Raw genomic sequence first — 21,094 nt, forward strand, 5'->3', positions numbered from 1 at the left:
AGTCGTGCTGTATGGCAACATCATGATATTCCGTCCTGATGCCACGGGTCTGTCCCCGAAGCCCTGGGGATGTGGGACAGGTCCTAGAGTTGAGTTGAGCTGTGAAATGGGGACCACTGTGATTCAGAACTTTGGGGTTGATTTATGGTCCCATTTTCTCCCCTTATTCTCTGTGCCTATTGCTCTTGGCAGGTGATGGTTTGGAAGAGTAACTTTGATGTTGATTATGGAGATGTGAAAGTACAGAGGCCTCCACCCCTGGCCAGCTCTACTGGGAATCTGGTAAGTGGCTTAGCAGTCAGGGCTTGAGCCACGTGACTCTGGGATGGTCACAGTAAACAGCACGGGGCTTGGAGATGAGGAGGCCTGCAGGCGTCTCTGTTACAAGAAAGGAACCCTGGGAAGGTCCATCAAATAACACTTTGGGCCTTGACTCCAATCTACAATGAACAAATGGGCTATAAAAGCTACAGAGTGGCTGTGGTGTCCAGCACCCTGGCCCTTTTGGTGGGGAGTGTTGTCATGGTGCATGCTGCTGGAGTGAGACCAAGGATGCTGCCCTTGGATCCCAGGACCCAAGTCCTGGTTCCTAGAGGGCTCAGGACACAAAGCCTCAGCTGCGAAGAGTGGGAAAGACCCTGGTTTGGTTACTCTCACTTCTTTTTTTTAAACCATGGAGAGGAAGTTCCTTAGCCACAAACCATTTTTAGTACCTTTGTTGGTAAAAGGGCATTCAGTGTTCCTGAATAAAAATAACTAATTTTGTAGAATAAATATTTGGGAGAAAAATGTTAACTGATAAAGGCTCATTAAATAGACCCATACTCAACTTTGGTTGAAGCAGGTCAAGATTGTAATCCCGAAGGTTTAAGCTTCTATGGTGACAGACTGTTTAGATCTTTTTTCCCTGAACCTAAGAAGCACCATGGTCTCCCAAGCAGGAGGAAGCTGGCCTGAACAACAGGAAGCGACTCGCCCAAACCCCAGCAAGTCAAGGCTGGGACTCAGAATAGAACCAGGAAGCCTCCTTAGTCTGTCTGGGCTCACTGTGGCTCCACAACTGAAATCTCCCTACTGCACGTGCCCAGTCTGTGAAGCTGCTCCAGAGTAGGCCACAACAAACCTAGATTGTTCTCCAAGGGCCTCCCCCTTGGCTCATCGCTGTGGATCTCCTAAGTGTTTGCTAATGAGCCCTGAGCTGTGGGCTAGTTGGGGTTCTCTGGGGTGCGCTGATGCTCTCCTTGCTGCTGATTCCTTTTTTGTTGCTGTTGTTGTTGTTTGGGGTTGTTTTCTTCATTTCTTTGTTCGGTTTTTTTGAGACAAAGGGCCCATGCTTTGCAAGATCATTTCAAAAGTTATATTCCTCTTCTAAATGCTTCCCTCACCATTTTCTGAAACAGGGTTTCTCTGTGTAGCCCTGGCTGTCTTGGATCTCACTTTGTAGACCAGGCTGGTCTCGAACTCATTTAGATCTGCCTGCCTCTGCTTCCCTTAGTGCTGGGACTAAAGGCCTGCTCTACCACCACTCAGCTTGCTGATTCATTTTTTACCTAGAAGGATCCTGTGTCGATTTTGCCCTCTGTCCTATGACTCTTTGACTGTCAGGAACTCATGTGAGATCAGCACTGCCAAGATCTTTGTGTGTGCTCATTGCTTGCAGAGTGGGGAGGTGGTTCCCGTTCTAGTTCTCAGGGGAGACTTTCAGATGTAACCATGCTGTCTCCTCTGAGCAAGACTAAATAACCATGCTGGAGGCTGCTGGTGGCAGGAGCTGCTGATGGCAGGGGCTGCTAGGCAGCTCTTTCCTATACTAGGAGGTTCCCATCATCTGCCTCTTGGGAATAGTTAGTGTCCAGTAGGTGCAAGAAAAGTCCACATTTTTTAAAAGTATTGTTATTAAAAGGAATTTCATGCAAATATTGAGCATATTTCTCCCAGCCGCCTGCTCTCCCCTTTTTCTCCCCACCCCCTCCAGTAGGCGTCTTTGTTCCCTACAGTTTCACTTCTACTTCCGTGTCCTGTATCTGTACACAACTTTATGAGGCTATGTGAGATCTAGGAACCACAAATGAGAGAAAACGTATGGTGTTTGCTTTCTGAGACTGGCTTGATCCAGTTAATACGGGCATTGCTGGTTGCATCCATTTGCCTGCAAACAACATCACTTCATTCTTTTCATAATTTAGCTGTTGTAAGTGATGCTGCATCTCTGTGATACACTGACTCAGAGTTCCTCAGTAAATGCCCCCAGTGGTGTAGCTGGGCCATACAGTAGATCTACTTTGAGTTGTTCTAGATGCTTCCATTCTAACTTCCACAGTGGATAGTTCACATTGCCACCAACAGCATTTGTTGTTTATTTCTTAATGGCTGCTATTCTGACTGGGCTGAGATGGAATCTCAATGTAGTTTTGATGGCTAGTAAGGTTGCATTTTTTTTTCTTATAGTTACTAGGAAAATAACTTGGACAAACTGCTTGTTGTCCCTCAAACTCCCTCAGAATGGAGAACAGGTCACCTTGTTTCCCAGAGCTTCAGGGCCTGAGAGTCTAAGGTGTAATCACATGGGAGAGGTGGCCAACAGGACAGGATGGGGCATTGGCAGGTGAAGGGCTCACAGGACTCAAGGCAGCCAGTTGTCCCCAAACTACTTTGAGGTTCGTGTCAGGGCTATTGTTACAGTCCTGCCAATGGTCTGCCCTACATGGCACTCAAGCAGGGCACAGGATATAGATTCTGGCTTCATGGAGTTGGCTTTGAGCCCTGCTGGATAGCCTGGGATGAAGCAGCTCATCTCTCTAAACCTCCATTTCCCTAGTGGGTTCAGAGTACCCATGGACTGACCGATTCTGAAGAGTCCTGCAGTGACACCGTAATCTTAGAACCACTCTTGGGTAAGATAAGCACTGCTTGTTCTTTGTCCTGAGTACCTTCTAGAGCCTTGAGAGGACAGGTAGGCCTTCTAGACACTCACTCACCCATGCACCCACACCCACTCCTAATGCTGTCTGAGAGGCTTCCCTGAAAGGGAAAAGGAGGAAGGCCAGGGTATTGAGTCTTCCCCGGCACTCAGATCCCCTGACTGTCCAGAGTGCTCTGTTCCTCAGGGGAGCCCAGAAGCACTGCTGTCCTGTGACATCCTCCCATGCTTCATTTCTGCCCACATCCCATCCTTTCAGTAACTCTGAGCTGCTCAACCTCAGCAAATCATATCTGGGGTAGATATTTGAGTGTTTGCTGTCCTGTGTACTGAGATCTTTAGTGGCATCCCTGGCCTTTACCCAGTGGGTGCTGATAGCATCCTGCTCCCCAGTTTTGGGGACCAGAAATGTCTTCAGATATTGTCAGGTGGAAATCACTGCAGAGCTTCTTCCTCAGGAGGAGCCCAAAAGGAAGGCCGTGGGAGAAGTGTGGAGAGAGACTCAGGGGAGCGTCTAGGAGCCTGCTGGCTCCCACCAGGTGCGCACCAGAGCTCTCAGAGAGTCTCTGGTAGTCCATTTTCTAAGAGTGCTGTTTGGCTATCAAGTTTCGGGGTCTCAGAGATGTTGGTAAACAATAAGAAAAGACTCTTCACCTTTAGCAACTTGATTTTCTTCAAATTGGGCGTGTTTCTTGCCTTGCCTGCCCAAGGCTACCTGGCTCAGCAATAATACCTGATGAGAGATTTAGTGACTGGCCAGAGTGGTTTGATTTCTTAAAAAACCCATGAACACTGCAACCATGACCAAACTGTGCTGTGTATCCAATGCCCTTCATCTCCTATCTCCAAATCACCTTAGGCACTAAAACACAGTGGACGCTCCTGGGCATTTGGGGTTTCCAGGGAGTTCGTGGGAACTTCTGACCATGTGCTCTCTCCATTGTGTCCATTGGAAGCCTGAGGGGCAGACCTTGCCTGGACCCCACGCTGCTCCCCCACTAGCAGAGAATGTCAAGGACAACCTTGTGCCTGTGGAGGTTCCTTCACCCTTGAGCCCCCCTGCCTGTGACCCCTTCTCTGACCGTGGCGTTTCGGCTTTCAGATCTTGGAATGAAGGCTGTCCTTAAACTCACTCCAAGCAGAGCTCTGTTCACTGCAGAGCTATTTTCAACCTCTGGTTGAAATTCACAGCTTATTTTTAGGCACATTTCATGTTGAAAAGCAAAAGCCATTTCCTAGCCATTCAGAAGGAGAATAATGGGTGCCATTTTCCTTCTGTTCTTGGCTGAGTTGTCTAAAGGAGGGATTTCAGGGCTTGCGGCTGGAACACTTTCTCTGCTTGGAAAGTTGCACATGAAGGATTCTAGGTCATGCTGTGGGCTGAAGGGGGGCAGGAATCTCCATGCTCTGTTCTGAAAGAAGGTGGGAAGGGCTGCTTTGGGGCAGATGGGTATCTCCTAGAGAGGTGGGTGGTTGCTGCAGAGGGCTTCTCTGTAGCAGGTGCTTGTACTGGTGTTTCGGGGGTCTGATGTTTATCCCTGTTTCCTGCTGCAGCCCTGGCCTTCAGCCCTGTTTTTACCCCCTTGCTCTCTGTACTTAAGGGTCTGTCCCTTAGGCAGAAGGACCCAGTTGTCTTAGCTGATTTTAGAGTAGGAGTAGGTTCTTGCTTACCCCAGATCTCAGCTTCTCCAGAACAGATTTCTACCCCAGCTACAAAAGTACTTTTTAACATTTTTTTTGGGGGGGGGCAAGGTCTCATTATGTAGACCAGGCTGACTTTGATCTCAGATCTGTCTGCCTCTGCCTGCATGCTGGAATTAAAGGTGTGCACTACCATGCCCAGCTTTTAAAGCTACTTTTAATTAACAAAGGTGCATTATTTGGATCTACCCTTATTTTTGCCACAGTCAGAGGCCCATTATGCAATTGAGAAGGTTGTACTAGTGGGGTAGGGAGGAAGAACACCAAGTTCTAGGTAATTCAATGAAACTGACAGAAAAAAAGCCAACCCACTTCCTGAGTTCTCAGGGTTGACTGCTCCGGTTTAGACATTAACCTTGATCTCTAGGGTTGAGGGCTTTTCTCTGCTCACTTCTCAAGATTGCATTTGAAGGAGAAAAGCGCACCTGTGGTTAAGACCTTGGCTTCTGGCTTCCGACCAACCAGTGATTGAATCCTGCCCCTGCCTTGTTTGTGCTGTGACCCCAGCCAGTGGCTGGATCTCTGAGGTCTTGGTTCCTCTTCTGTCAACCTGGGAGTCACTGGGTCCTCCTCCTTCCATGAGATTTCACAGGTGGCATGCCAAGCAGGTGGCCAAGCAGCACTTGGCCCTGTTCCTGGCACATGGCAAGTGCTCACCCAGCTGTAGCTATTTCAAGAATGTTCCTTTTTCCCTCTTCCATCTCCTAAGAGCCAGTCAGAATGATCAAATGTTCAGATCTTTTGGGGTGGGGACATTGGACAGGGGTGTGGGTGATTGCTGACTGAGATAATTTTTGGTGCTGGCTCCTCCCTACAGGTGGTCCTTGTAGGGACAGGGGTAGGTTTTAGACCCCTGCAAGTATATGTTGTATTTTTAAATGACATATCCCAAGTCTTCTGAGCTTGCAGATAAGAAAATAAACCTCTGAGATGGGTAAAAACAACACACACCCTTCTGCCACCCTCAACACTCCTTAGAGCAAGATGCCCAGGAATCTCAGAACCTTGGTGCTAGAACCTTCCCCGGAGAAGGGGTTGGCCCAATCAAGAATATCTGCCCTTAGTCTGAGGCCTCCTTCTTACGGTCTGCCTCTTTCTTTTGCCTTGTGCCCCAGGATCTGAGGACAAAGGTCTCATCACCTGCTATACCTGTGTTTTGTTTTGGTTGCTCCCATGGGGTTCTGATTTGGGGTGCTAAGGGGATCTGGTTCCTACTCCATAAATACTTGCTCATGCTGAGGATCTGGGGAGTCCTAAGTGCTTGTGGTGGTTTCTGAAGACCTAGATTTTCCTTATGGGAACCTCACCTAATAAGGCAAAGAAGCGACCCATTTCTACCTGACTCTCAGGTCTTATCTTTGTGCCTTTCAACTACTATAGACTAGGGCAGCTTTTAAACGGAAGTTCATGTTTCACAGTTCTGGGGGCTGGGTGGTGCAAGCAGGGCATTGATAACCACTGGTGACGGTCCGGTAGTAGAGAAGTAATGCCTTCCTTCTATGTCAACGTAGTAGACAGTGCTGGCTGAAGTCCCTTATAAGGGCACTAATCCTAATCATGGCAGCTCTGTCCTCATGACCTAGTTGCCCACCAAAGGCTCAATCCCAAATATGTTAGGGATTATGATTCTAACATAAATTTTATAGGGGACACAGATATTGGAGCTATTAGCAATTTGATTTCCAGACTTGGGTCTGTTTCCTAGAATATAGACTTCTGTTTTGGCATTTGCTTTTTGTAGTGAGAAATAATAATTCAAGCTGGGTATGGCAATCTCAGTCCTTCCTTGGAAGGTGGTGGGAGGAAGACCAGGAGTTCAAGATCATTCTTGACTATGTAAGAGGTTGGAGGCCAGCCTGAGCTCAAAAACAAAACACCACAGAATAAAAAAAGAAATTCAGATTCAAAGGCATGCTTAGCAGGAGGGTCATTGAGTGTATTTGAAGCAGAATGAACCCCAGATTTATGTGTCTTAAAAAGGAACTTCTCCCTTCTCCACTTGACCCCATTTCTGGCTCCTTTTTCTTTTTAAAAGACTGTTAAAGGGAATTCTTGGCTTTCTGCCTGCTGCCAGTGAATCAGATGCACAGCTTGGAAAAGGGTTGATTTCACTGGGCCCATCCTCTGACACAGAGAGCTGCCTCTGCCTCTGGGTCCAGGGCATCTCTGGTAGTCGAGCTGTATATCTTCAGATGTCGTATGTTGTGCGCCTGCTGAATGACCAGCTTTGTCCACAGTGTCCCTCATCTCTGTGGATGAAAGCTTGGTGGGAAAAACGGGGAAGCAGACCCTCTCCTGAAGGGCCCACATTCCTCCCTGTTTGCCTCTTGGGAAGCTTTGTAGATCTCAGAGGGCTTTGAGGGGTGACTTACTTGGGGACAATGGGGATGCTGTGACTTACCTGGTTGTGCATCTCTGTGTACAATTCATTCATGCCTTCTGCTTGTAGAGGAGGAACCTAGACGCAGAGGTCATATGACATGCTGGTGAATGGTTCTCGACCCAGTCTGCCCGCTTGAGTGCAGCAAAACCAAGAGGCATTTGAATGAAGAAGCAAAAGGCGTCCCCCATTTCTCCTTCAGCATCCTCAGACCTAGGACAAATGCACAGGCTCAGTGTGTGTTTGAGTGCACACTCATGTAGGGAGTCACATTCCTACCACCTTTGGTCAGGTGTGATCATCAGTGCCCCCCACTGCTGTTTATTTCCCCCTACAGATATGGGGGACTGTGGGCACAGGGGATGTCAGGTAATCTGGCTGCTCAGGTACTCCTGTCATGAAGAAGGAAATCTTACAAGGATGATGTGGGATTCTCCTCTGTATGCTGTGAATGCCATTGGTTAATAAAGAAGCTGCTTTGGGCTTATTGCAGTGCAGAATAGAGCAAGACTGCAGGGTAGGGCAAGGCTGGAGTTCCAAGCACATAGAGGAGGAGAGAGTAGACAGAGTCAATGAGAAGCCATGGAGCTTCTGCAGGAGACAAATGCTGAATGGAATCTTACCGGTTGGCCACAACCACGTGGCAGTACACAGATTAATAAAAATGGCTTAATTTAAGATATAAGAACTAGCCAATAAGCAGTGTGAGCTAATAGGCCAAGCAGTGTTGTAATAATACAGTTTCTATGTGTTTTTTTGGGTCTGGATGGCTGGGAAACAAATGAGCAGCCTCCAACTACATAAAGATGTGTTTGTGTTTGCACAAAGGAACATTTGCAGACATCCCTAAGACATCCCTAGGCCATGTTAGCTGGACTTTCCTGACAGTATTGGGATCGAAACAAGCTTGCTAGACTGTCTCACTATGTAATCCTGTTATGTGGCCTGGAGGTCAGGCTGGCCTCAAACCCATAGGGATTTGCGTACTTCTCTCTGCTTCCTGGGTACTGGGATTAGAAGTGTGCACCACCATGCCCAGCCAAGACAGTCCTCTTAACTTTTGACATTTATTATCCAGAGTTCCTCCAACTGGTTTTCAAACTCAAGTGTGCATCATAGACCACATAGGAATGTTAAAACTTGCTACTGAGCCAGGCAGTGTTGGCTCATGCCTTTAATCCCACCACTTAGGAGGCAGAGGCTGGCGGATCTCTGTGAGTTCAAGGCCAGCCTGTTCTACAGAGCAGGTTCAAGGACAGAGAAACCCTGTCTTGAAAAAATTAAACAAAATAAACAAGAAAACTTGCTGCTGGCTGGGCCATCCCCAGCGTGTCTGATTTGGTAGAGATCTTATACTCCTAACACATTTCCAGGAGATGCTGATGCTGCTAGTGCAGGGCCCCACTCTGCAAACCATTAGTCTATTGAAAGGCAGTGTCCAGCAGTGTCTGGCATCCTAGACAAGGAGTCTTTTTATATCCTAGACATTTCTGTGGCTGGTAGAAGCTACAGCTTGAGAGAGGCAGTTAAAGACCCAGCATCCCTTTCATTCCACTCTAGAGGAAAAGGGTTGTAGGGGAAGGGGTGTAGACTTGGTTAGAATCTTCAGGATTGTTCAGAGAGATTCCAGTGCTGTCCCATGAGCCCCTTAAACCTACGGGCATCTTCTAGTCTGCTTAGAACAGTTTACTACCAGAAGCAACTGTCAGTAAGGAAAATGCTGCCCTACCATAGGCCTCTGCCGGCCTGTCTTCCTCTCCTGCCTCCTGGCTGCCACTAGATGCTCTGCCTCCAATATAGTCCTTGTTCTTAAATCTCCATTTCCAGGCTGCTGCTTTCTGCACTGTCCTCAGTGTCTCCTTTTGTGCTAACTCTGACTCATACCTCTCACACTGTAATTGTGGGTACCTAGGCCAGCTCCTATCTGAAGAGAGCCTGCTGACTCTTGAATCCACACAAAGTCCAGAGGCCTCAGGTTCAGTTCTGCGTGTATCAGGGCTTACCCAGCGTGTAAATCCAACCATCATACCTCTTTTTGAGTTCTGCTAACTCCTTTGGGAGATTTTCCTCCTCACTGTGGGCTCAGGGCTGTTGGTAGCCCCACTTTTGCATGTGAGGAGATGGTTCCAAGTCAGAGACAACAATGGGGTGGCCAGACCATTAAGCTTCACTGTAAGGCACACACAGTCCTCAAACACCTGTCATCTCAGCCACTGCTATGTTACTGCCATTTTGCTAATGGTGATGCCAAGCCACCTATAGCCCTGTCAGTTCACACTTGCAAGTCACCTCTCTGTGTAAGAACCAGCAGAGGCCACAGCACAATCTAGCCAGCTTTGAGTGCAAAGTAGAGAGTGCATGAGAACTGGGGCTTCGGGCATTTAAGACTCTTTCTCTTTTTGGTTCTATTCTATTTTTCAAAACCCAGAAAGCTGAAAGTAGAAGAAACAGGCCACACATAGAAAAAGCCCAGATGCTTGAGTCTAGCTCTGTTCCTCTGGGACACTGTCACCTGTTCCCAGCAGTTGCTCTCGGCCATTGAGGCTCTTTCCTCCTTTGTGTGGTCTTCTCCAGGTGTTTGGAAATGCTTCTTTTCATTCATTCATTCATTCATTCATTCACTGAGGCAAGGTCTCTCTTCATAGCACTGGCTGTCTTAAAACTCACTATGTAGACTAGGTTGCCTTAAACTCACAGAGATCTACCTACCTCTGCCTCTGTCTCCTGAGTACTAAGATTAAAGGCATATGCCACCAAATCTGGCCTTTTTTATTTTTAAATAGGTGTATGTGTGTGTTGCAGTGCAAGTGTGAAAGTCAAAAGACAACTTTCAGAAGTCCTCTCCTTCTACCATGTGGGTCTTGAACTCAGGTCATCAAATTTGGTAGCAAGGGGGCTGGAGAGATGGCTCAGAGGTTAAGAGCACTGGCTGCTCTTCCAGAGGTCCTGAGTTCAATTCCCAGCAACCACATGGTGGCTCACAACCATCTATACTGAGATCTGGCACCCTCTTCTGGCGTGTGGGCATATATCAAGGCAGAATGTTGTATACATAATAAATAAATAAATCTTTAAAAAAAAATTTGGTAGCAAGCACCTTTGCTCATTGAGCCATCTCAGCAGCCCTAGAAATCCCGCCCAGAGCAGTCCCCTCCCCAGAGTAGCCCCTCTTTCCTGCCATCAGCTATTCGTAGCCCTTGGACTGAGTTGTGCTCTCCCCACAGCAGCCAGCATGTGCCTGGAAAAGGATGCTCAGGAGATCAGGGCGTGGAAGACACATGCCTGGATCATTGAGCAGTGTGGCTGAGTATGTACACCTTCTGACTGCCTTTGGCCCTCTCTAAGTATTTTTTCATGGTCCCTGACTAAATGAAGAAAGTAACTTTCTGGCTTCATTTGTCCCTTTGGCAGCAGGTGGTGTGGGGTGATACAGGCAGCCAGCAGGCCACAAAAGTTGGTAGAACTGTGTGTCTGGACTAGCGTTCCAGAATTTCTTTTCATTTGAAATGGAAAAACCCTTTTTGCATTTTATATTTTCCAGATTGGCTAGTAGTGTTGACCATGTGGTGTAAGGGTGTTGGATAATACTTATGTTTATGTTCTTATTGGTTACCATGGCAAAAAAAAAATCAGAATAGATGGTTTCCATGGAGATTATCTTACAGTTAGTTTCTGTGAAGGTTTGGACACTGCTGTGAGTGCAGTGAACGCTGTCACTGCCATCAGGGGCAAAGGCTCAGGCAGACATTCTTTGGGCTTAGGCAAAGCCAACTGTCTCCCATGCTTGCAGACTCAGGGCCCCCAAAGGTGGAGGTGACCCTGTAGCTCTGCTTCCTGCTGGGGTTCTCCAGCCTGGCATCAGCCCACAGCACTTGCTATCAAAACAAACAAAGCCTTTGTGTGACAGAAATGTTCAGCCTAGCCCGGGAGTGGAGCAGGAAGCAGCATATGGGCCTGGGAGCCCTCACCTGGCTTCTGCAGAGGCCAGCCTTCCATCTTCCCCATACGCCTTAGAAGCCCTAGAGCGTGCCTCTAATTCCAGATACTGCATTTTACTCTAAACAAGGGTTTTCCCTAATTATGTAACTGTAAAGCTCTTGTCAAATTCAGCAAAATTAGTGAATTCTTCCTAACAATACTGAGAGCATGTTCACATTTTCCCATATTGTGTCAAGAATGTCATTTTGTGGGACTGGGGATGTGGCTTAGTTGGCATAGTGCCTGCCTATCATGTCTAAAGTACTGTTTGTTTCCCTGCACCAAATAAAAACAGGTGTGGTAATGCATGTTTGTAATCCCAGCCCTTGGAAGCAGAGGCAGAAGGATCCTAAATTAAAGGTCATCTTTGGCTACATAGCAATTTCAAGGCATTATATGAGACCCTGTCTCAAAGAAAGAAAAAAAAGAAAAATCATATTTGTTCTCTTTGCTCAAGTAAGGATATAAAAAACATTAACACCCGTGTGTGTGTTATGCTATTATCTGAATACTCCTCTTGGTCCTGCCTGCAGTTCAGGGTAGAGGGGTGTAGAGTCTTTGACCTGCACCTGGGGTCAGGCCAGGGACAAGGGGAGCTCCTGGACCCACTATCCTCAGGGAGCCATGTCTCTTCCTGGAGCTGTGGTGGGCAGGTAGGCAAGCTGCTGCTAGTGACCCGGGATAGGCATCAGATAAGATGTACTGGCCCTCTTTGAAGCCTGCAGGAGTAGGGGGAGGAATGATGTAACTATAGTTCATTCTGCTGTCTGCAACTTCATTTTCTGGGAAACAGAGACTCCTTGGGGTATGGCCTCCCATGAAGCATGCGGCACTGGCAAAGGACTCTGGCTGGCTAATCTGAAGCCAGCTACCTCTGCTGATTGGATAGTCGGGCCAGGGTGTCTGTCTTGGCAGGACTAGTTCATGTACTATTATGCTGTGCGAAATATGAATTAACTGAGCTTGGGAGTGATGCCTGGGGTATGGTTCGTGGCTCTGATACTCTCCATTGAACTAAGTGCAAAGAAAACTTAAAATAGTCAGCCTTTGTTCCCGGAGTTTTAAAATTCAACTCCAGTAGTTACAATGATCTGTCTTCAAGTGGATCTATAAATAAACTGCTGCTGCTCCTCTTTGTCACCAAAAGCTTCCGCGTCTTCCAGAGACGTCTCTGCCGCTCATCTTCATCAGATGCCTCTCATCTGTGGGGCAGCTGCAGCCCTCATCAAGCTGGGCTGGCACATGGAGTTTGTAAAGACAGCATGTTCCCTCTTTAAAATCCAGTTGCCCCCAAATTAACTACACGGGGAGAAATAATAGCTTTGCACTGGAGAGACTTGGAGTAGGGACAGTCCCCACTGATGAGGTCAGCACCCTCAGCGTTCAGTCCTGTCTGCCCAGACCCTGCAGTGTCAAAATGTGTAACCTGAATCCCATCACGTGAAACATCATTCAAAACCAAAGTGAGAGCCACTTGAGAAAATAACTGACCGATATTCTTGAAAAGGACAAAGGAGGGTTGAGGAGCTGACACAGATTGCAGGAAGCTGAGTGGATAATAAAGCACGAGTGAGGGGCTGGGGACTGGGTCAGCCCAGAAAGTGCTCTGAGTGTGGAGCCCCAGCACTCACGTGAGAAGCCAGGCGTGGCAGGGCACATCTATGGTCCCAGTGGTGAGAGGCAGAGGTAGGAAGATCCCTGGAGCTCGCTGACTAGCCAGCCTAGCTAAATCAGTGAGCTTCAGGCTCTGTGAGAGACCTTGTCTCAAAAAATACAGTGGAGAGCCCTGAGGAAGACAGCTCTGCCCTCCGCAGTGTGCAGGCACACACATGCACACACACAGGTCCTGGATAATATTCTGTCTAGACGGGCGATCCAAGGACATTAGCCACAGAAACTGGTGAAACTCACACACGGCTATTCGCTTTGGCTAGTGGTATTTCCCAGTGCTAATCTGATCTAGATACTGCCCTATGGTTTTGTAAGATGCTAACCCTGGGGGTGGGGGGTAGGCATATTGTAAATTCCCTGTGCTATTTTTTCTAACTTTTCTATAAGTCTAAAATTAGTTAAAAATAATTTAAGCTTTTTTTTTTAATCCAACTATAGTCAACACTGAGGCCTTATTAGAATTCTTGATCTGCTCTCTCCGTGGCCTCCGGGCACTTGGCATATGAAGGGCAGACATTTCTAGATAGCCCTGAGAGATTCAGTATAGTTGTAGTAGACCTTCAGGAATGTTTGTGGGATTGACCTGACCAGGAACTACCATGATTGGAGACCCAGCGTTCCAAGGGAGCACTCTTTCCCAGGAGTGAGTCTGGAGTTGGCAGATCAGCTGCACTGTTTCCTTCGTAAAGTCCCTGTGGTCTCACTGTTCACCTTTATTCTGGTTTGTCTTCCCTATGTAATATTCGCTCATTTTTAAGACTTTGTTTGTTTGGGTTATTTTTCTTGTTTGTTTGGTTGGTTGGTTTTTGAGACAGGGTCTCTCTAAGTAGCTATGGCTAGCCTGAAATTCCCTATGTAGACCAGGCTGGCCTTTAATTCATAGAGATCCTCTTGCCTCTGCTTCCCAAGTGCTGGGATTAAAGGTGTGCACCGCCCGCCAGGCCCCAGTTCTCTCTGCGTGTGGTCTTGACCCCCCCCCACACACACACACCTTACCTTGCTGCCAGAAGTGTGTGGCTCTGGCTGTGCGATGGCAGTGATGAAAACTTCAACTCCAGAAGACCAGCTGTTTCTTAAGGTCTCCGCTGATTTAAACTGTTTACCCTTCTCGGTTTCATCTTGCTCCCCTCTTCCTTACCCCTGTGTCATTTCAGGATAGACCTCCTTACTTTTCCTGAGAGTCAATGTGAACCCTGCCTGCCAGGGCATTCCCTCCCCCTTTTGAAGACTCCCCATTCTGTGTGGGAAATGCTTGGAAACTCTTGGAGCCAGGTTGGAGTGACTTTCCAGACCCTGGGGCAGGCAGAATGGGACTCTCTGCTTTGTCTGTGTATCATTTGTCCATGCCCACAGGCCTGAGAGCAGCCCAGATGTAGTGGAATCACCTGCACTCCCTACCTCTCCAAGCATGTCATGAAATGGGGACCATGTTGCTTTTGGTCCCGAAACCCAGATTGCACTGGTTCTGCGTGGCAGGGAGGGCTTGGCATCAACGTGTTGATCAGGCCTGTGAATTCCTTGCAATCCATTTAAAGACAAGTACTCATCTTTCCAGCAGTGAGAGCTTATCAAGTCAGGGTGTAGCCCTGAGACCTGTCTGGGGTCTTTGGTTGCAGAGTGTCCCATTCAGCTTTGAGGCTACTACTTAGACCCCAGACCTTGTATCTCTCTATTCCAGGACTTAAGCAAACGGCCCAGCACTCTGTCCTCCCCAGAACTGGTGTGGGGACCGGGCATGTTGATAAGTCTAGAAAACCAGCCGTGGTAAACAAATCCTAGGCTCACGCTTGGGCAAACATTGGCCAGACTGCCAAACAATTAGTTGCTTTTAGGAAACCAGAATTCCTTGTGGCTTCAGAGCTATGTTTAGAACCAGAAGTTTCTTCTCCTGTGGGATTTCAGGCTGGAACCCTAAATTACAAGACAAATACGGCTATAGGATGTTCAGTCTGCAAATATATGTGATTTAAGAAGATAGCCCTGCCTGTTCCACGTGAGAAGCTGGGCATGAGGCTGAGTCCAAATGAACTCTGCCTTTTAATTCCCTCCCCAGGGCCAGATTAAGCATACATGAAGGCAACTGTTAGCTTCTGAGAGCAGATGAAGGCCTGACATCAGGACAGAGAAACACCTTCTGAACTCCTCTTGCTAAGTGAGCAAACTGGTGAAAGGTGTGTGTGTGTGTGTGTGTGTGCGTGTCTGTGTGTATGTGTCCATCATTCCTTCCAGTGTGGCCCTCGGCCAGTCCTCGGAAACTCAGTGATATGCTCTGGTGTGTTAAGTGGGCAGTGATCAGGCAGGCAGTTCAAGAAGGAAATTAGAGCCTGAGAGCCCAGCCCTGGGTCACCTCAGCTTCCCCGTTCTGGCTGCATCTGAAGCCATGGGTCAATTCTTGGACTCTTATCCATTTTAGGAGCAGGCTGGCCAGAGGACAAGGTCCAGGGTGAACAATTAAAAGAAAAGGAGAAATGTACTTTGAGCAAATGTTAATCATCACCCACCTACCAGCCTGCAGGACCCATTCTGTTAGCTCAGCTCAGCATCTTCCTGTCACGTGACAGCCGCTTCTGGCTTCTTGCCACTGTGTGCAGTCCTTGCTTGACTCGGCATGGATCCCTGTGTGACTAAGGGCTGCTTGGGAAGCCCTGCATCTGGGGTCAGCTTCTTCCTCCCTTCCACTGGGGAGACTGCACTGAAATGACGTTCTCTGCTTTACACGTGTGGAAATGAACTCCCATATTGATGGCAAGCCTCCTGGGCCTCTAGAGTTGTCAGCCTTGGCTTAGCCCCTTGGCGATGCTCGTGTGTATGTGGGGGGGGGGTGCTTTTCTCCTTGAGTGCAGCGTGGCAGTGATGTTAAGAATGTCAAGTGTGTTGTGTGCTGGACAGGAGGGCTCCTAGGAGCATTGTAGATCTAATAGTATCTTTGAAGGATTGATAGAACTTTGTCATTACAAATAGTAATATTCACATCGAAAAAAATGATCAGTTCTGAGCTTTGGCAAACAGATACAGTTAGGTAACACCACCACCCTACACACAATCAAGGTACAGAATATTTCATTCATTCCAAAAAGTTTCCTTTGTGCAACTACTAAATGACTTGCTTGTAGTGGGTTCTAGTTTTTGAGACAAGGTCCTGGCTGGCCTGGAACTTGCTGTGTAGACCAGGCTGTCCTTGAACTCATAGAGGTCTGTCTGCCTCTGCCAAAATTGAAGGCATGTGCCATTATGCCCAGCTGTTGTGAGGTGGGTTTGTTTGGGTTTTTTTGCATACATGTGTGAGTAATATGTAAACGTGTGAGTACATGTTATGTGGATGTGTGTATACATGCTTGTGGAACTGTACTTGTGGGCTGGTCTTCATTGGGAATTTGCTTATCATACTCTGAATGTATTAGTTTCTTTTCTCCTGCTGTGGACAAGTGCCTAACAGAAGCAAATTAAGGAAGGAGGTTTTATTTTAGCTCACAGTTTGAGAGGATACAGTCCATCGTGCTGGGCAGGCAAGGTGGCGGAGCATGACATGCATACTGTGTCTGCAAGTCAGGAAGGGGAGACAGAAGGTGCTGTTCCACTCAGTTTTCCTTTTTGTTCAGTCTGGGACCCCAGCCACGTTCAGGGTGGGTCACTCCTCTGTTAAACTTTTGAAAACACCTCACAGGCATGACCAAAGGTATATGCCCTGATGACATCAAGAATAAGCATCACACCTGAGACCCGCTAAAGCCCCTTAGGATGCTTTGATGTAAACAGGTGTGATCTTTCCACTTCAGCACTGCTGTGGTCATTCTGCCCTTGTCATTACTCAAGGCCCTGCTACTTTGAGTGCTCGCCCTGGCACTTAGCTTTCCCATGTCTGCTTCCGTCCCTGTTCACCACCAGGCTTCACAGGAAATGCCGCAGCTCTCAAGTGCTGGAGTGCAGATGAGTGGCCATAGGGCTGCGGGGCAGGGCCATGGCCCTCTGTTGCAGTGCAGACCCTGAAGAGGTTCTGTCACAGGAATTCCACTGCACCTGTGGGTGGGCCTTTTGAGACATCAAGTATTTGCAGAGGGCCTCTGTTCGCTGCTTCCAGGCATTCCAGGACAGGCAGGGGAGCAGTGATGGAGAAACAGGCTCAGAGGACCTAGTGACCTCCACAGAGACACTAAAGAGAAAATGCACAGAGAAGTCCAGCTGCAGCCAGTATGACCTGTCACCTGTCACAGGCTACCTGATACCCAGGAAGTTTATGCTCTGAGATTAGATCTCAGCCTGGTGATTTTGAGAAAGGCACCGTAACCTGCCAGAGTGATCTTTCCTGAGAGAGCACTTAGCCTGAGTGTTCTCTAACTGAAAAATAATAAAACAGTTCCTACTCTGAAGGACCCTCAAGTACTTAGTGAGGTGACATTAAATCAGGGCCTGCAATGATGGTAGGTAAACAGCAGTGACAGCCCGGTCAGCCTTCAGTGCTGTGGTGCTAGGGTTTTGTTCTTTTGAGACAGGATGGCCTAGACCATGGCCTTAAGTTCACTGTGTAGCTCAGGCTAGCCTCCACACTTGTGATCCTCCCATTTCAGCTTCCAGAAACCCCAGATTCTTTTTAAATTTTTTCTTTTGTTTTCTTACTATATCTTATTCTTTATTTAAAATTTTATTATTATTGAGTATGTATGCATACACTAGCCCGTGTGTACAATGCACACCCACATGTATGGAGGTTAGAAGGACAACTTCTGGTCAGTCAGTTCTTTGTCATAGGTTTGGGATTGAACTTAGCAAGTGCTTGTCCTCACTAAGCCATCTTCCCGCTACTCCAATCCCCATATGTAGCCCAGGCTACTGTGGAGTTCACAGCCTCTTGCCTTAGCCTCCGGGTGCTGGGATTGCATTTCTTTCCTCAGTTTCCCTTGTTGTAACATGAGGACAGCCCATGTGAACGCATGGTATCCATGGGAACACATTTCTCTCCTGAAGCCGCTTCTCCAGCTTGGAATAAATACTATGGCTCCAGTCCTTGCTGCTCCCTTGGATCTGCTCAGCTCTGGCTCAGAGGGAGATTGCTAAAGTTTGTGCTCGCTCCCCTCCCCCACCTCATCATCCACTGTTTCCAGAAGCCCAGTTCAGCACTGGCAGCTTCTGGGCTGTTCTGCAACAACACTCAGAATTTCCATTCCCTCCTTCCCAGGCAGCAGGCAGCGCCATTCTGGCTGTCCTCATGGAGATGCCTGCTGTGGGGCAGGAAGCTTGTAACCTTCTCTCAGTAGTCTTTTCTGGTGGGACCATGGGGACTCGGCGCCTAGAGGAAGAGTGTGTCTGTCTGGAACGAGTAGGCACAGGACTGAAAACAATTTTCAAGGTTTGCTGGTGACTTCAGATGAGTTCAGTCATTGGCTCCATTTTTCAGATGAGAAGGTAGAGGCACTAGCTGGTCAGTGGTGGAGCCAAGGTCTCTCTGGCTTCTCCTTCCTCACCAGTGACAGAACTGCCTGAGCCTGGGGATCACTGTGGCTGACACAGCCTTCCTGGCAAGGCTAGTAGACTTCTTAAGTATTTCCTTTTGGGATGGGCTTCTGGGTGGGCATTGAGACCTGAAGCACTTGATCCCTGGAAGGCCTGGAAGAGCCCTGGTCCCGACAGCCAAGACCTTAGGAAATGGCCACATCACCCAGCAGACACGCCCGCCATGGGCATGTGGGCACAGCACTGATTTTCTCAAGAGATGCACCTCCGGCTCGTGTTTCACATTCTAGTTCTTTGGCTACCAGAGCTGGCATTTTTCAAGTTCACATCAATATGTCCTTGAGAGTTTGTGGTTTATGAGATCAGGACTCTTTTCTAATAAAGAGAAATATTAGGTAGGTTCCATATGCTGAATTGTCCTTGCCTTTCTCCTCTGTCACCTGGGGATCCTCGCCTGGGTCCCTTCTTTTCAAGGACTGTGATGTGATCCAGGTGAACATGTCCAGGCCAGATCGTCTTCCAGGACTGGGTTGCTGTGGCTTAGTCTGAGAGGGAAGACATTGAGGGGAAGATTAAGCAGCCAGCTGCTGATTGTGGGTCCACAGGCATCCCGGCACTGTCAGGGCTGGGCAGTATCCTAGGTGAGTCCCAGATGTACCCAGCATAATCCACTGCCTGTGACTCTGGAGGTGGGCGGCTTCTGGGAGGAGAAGGCTTGGCTCTGGTGCATGGATGGTTCACAAGCCTTGAGCCTAGTGACGTCCTGGGGTTGTGGGGAAGAGTGATGAGTACAGGCAAGAGGGAGTGACAGACCCTTGGACAGGCCCATGGAGAAGCCAACATTGATTCGTCTGCCTGTGTTCTATCCCTTGTTCTGAAGATGAAGTGGCTAGAGGAACAGGGCTGGAAGAAGGAGTTCCTGAGGGGGAGGGCAGTGCACTTTTAGCAGAGGAAGAAGTGTAGGTGAAAGTACCCCATGGAGAGGAAAATGTGGTGCAAGACCCAGAGCACAAAGGCAAGAAAGGGACGTGGAAGGAGGTAGATTAGATGGACAGAGCCCTAAGGGGGGACATGGTATATCTGTAATGTCCATGAGACATTTGTGGGTCAACAAAACTTGGGGGTGTCTCAGGGCATCGACTGTCACTAGTCCACAGTGGAGCTGCAGGCACTGCTGGTCTGCCTCCAGGCACCCATGCTCAGGGAATCTTCCAGCTCAGCACATGAAGGCTGCTTCCTGGGGCAGGAGAAGCCTGCACCTGAGTATAGAGAGGGGCTCAGTGACCCTTCAAGCCGCTAAAAACTCAAGTGCCTCCCATTCCTGCAGTCCTGTTTGAAACAAGCTGGCTGTGCCTGTCCTGTGGGTTCTGGCTCTTGCCAGGCATCTGGGCATAACAGCCACACAGGGATCTTTGTTTTTCCAGGGGATCTGGGGCAGGGCAAGATCTGGACCATCCCCTCTCATTTCTGGCCCACAGCTGTTGGGCCCTTAGGGAGGCGTTAGTGAAACCTGGGGCAGCCAGTGTTGGGAGGGTGGAATTGAGGTTAAACAGTCGTCAGGGCCATGAACTCACAGAGATCTGCCTGCCTCTGCCTCCTGAGTGCTAGGATTAAAGGCCTGCACCACCACCATCCGGCTTTAGATAATCTACCTTTGAAGATGACCCTCTCTCCTTTTGTTTCTAAAGCATTAACTAGTCTGAGGGATTGTTCTCTTTCTGTCTTTAGCCAGAAATGGATTTGCCTGGCCCACCAGGCAGAGACAAGAGTCTGGAGTCAGTGCAACACCAGCCCCAGGAACCTGTCAGTATGCCCCAGACACTGACCAGCACACTGGAGCACATCGTGGGCCAACTGGATGTCCTCACACAGGTAGGTTCTGATAGGAACAGGTGCTCATATGTGACACACACACACACATGCTCATTCATCTACATTGTTCTAGCATTTGAACCGTTTGATGTTGGTTGGCAGGTACTGGTACTGAGTTTTGTTTTAATGAGCCAGGGTCACTTTACATAGCCTAGGCTGACCCTGAACTGGAAATCCCCTTACTCCAGTCTCCTGAGCACGGCTGTAACAGGGTGTGTGTGTGTGTGTGTGTGTGTGTGTGTGTGTGTGTGTGAGAGAGAGAGAGAGAGAGAGAGAGAGAGAGAGAGAGAGAGAGAGAGAGAGAGAGAGAGACCATAGAGACCATAGAGACCATGCCCAGGAACTGCTGGGTTTTTTTAAAATTAGAAGCTCACAGTGCCTTTGTGTCCCTTGTGGACTCATTGTGTCCTTCTCTGGATCAAAGGCATGCTGACTGTCTTGGTTATGTTTTCTATTGTTCCAATGAAACACCATGACCAAAAACAAGTTGGGGGAAAGGGTTTATTTGGCTTATACTTTGACATCACAGTTTGTCACTGAAGAGACGCAGTGCAGGAACTCGAGCAGGACAGGAGCCTAGAGACAGGAGCTGATGCTATTAAGAGGTGCTGCTTACTGCACGCTCTCCATGACTTGCTCTGCCTGCTTTCTTATAGACTCCAGGACCACCAGTTTAGGGGTGGTCCCACCCACCATGGGCTGGGCCCTCCCCCATCAAATACTAATTAAGAAAATGCCCTACAGACTTACTTGCTGCTTGATCTTTTTTTTTTAATTTTTATTTATTATGTATATAGTGTTCTGGGCACCAGATATCATTATAGATGGGTGTGAGCCATCATGTGGTTGCTGGGAATTGAACTCAGGACCTCTGGAACAGCAGTCAGTTCTCTTATCCTCTGAGCCATCTCTCCAGCCCCTTGCTGCTTGATCTTACAGAAGCATTTTCTTTTGGTTTTCAAGACATTTTCTTAGTGGAGAGTCTCTGTATTCTTGGCTTTCCTAGAACTGAACTCACTCTGTAGACCAGGCTGGTCTTAAACTCAGAGATCCTTCTGCCTCTGCCTCGCGAGTACTGAGATTAAAAGCATGTGTCACCACCATCCAACTGGAAGCATTTTTTT

General features: G+C 48.2%; 1 protein-coding gene across 2 annotated transcripts in view; it reads left to right on the forward strand.

The window, feature by feature from the left end:
- Nucleotides 1-21,094, forward strand: part of Poc1a (POC1 centriolar protein A) — a 67,379-nt gene that overhangs the window by 28,157 nt on the left and 18,128 nt on the right. For both annotated transcript variants that reach the window (XM_050139599.1, XM_050139600.1), the window contains exons 9-10: nucleotides 193-282; nucleotides 19,827-19,970. In XM_050139599.1, the coding sequence (XP_049995556.1) occupies nucleotides 193-282; nucleotides 19,827-19,970 (234 nt within the window). The remainder of the gene's footprint in view (nucleotides 1-192; nucleotides 283-19,826; nucleotides 19,971-21,094) is intronic.

This window comes from Alexandromys fortis, unplaced genomic scaffold (genome assembly GCF_014885135.2).
Source record: "Alexandromys fortis isolate MF-2015 unplaced genomic scaffold, M_Fortis_MF-2015_v1.1 scaffold_36, whole genome shotgun sequence".
Classification (NCBI taxonomy): Eukaryota; Metazoa; Chordata; class Mammalia; order Rodentia; family Cricetidae; genus Alexandromys; species Alexandromys fortis.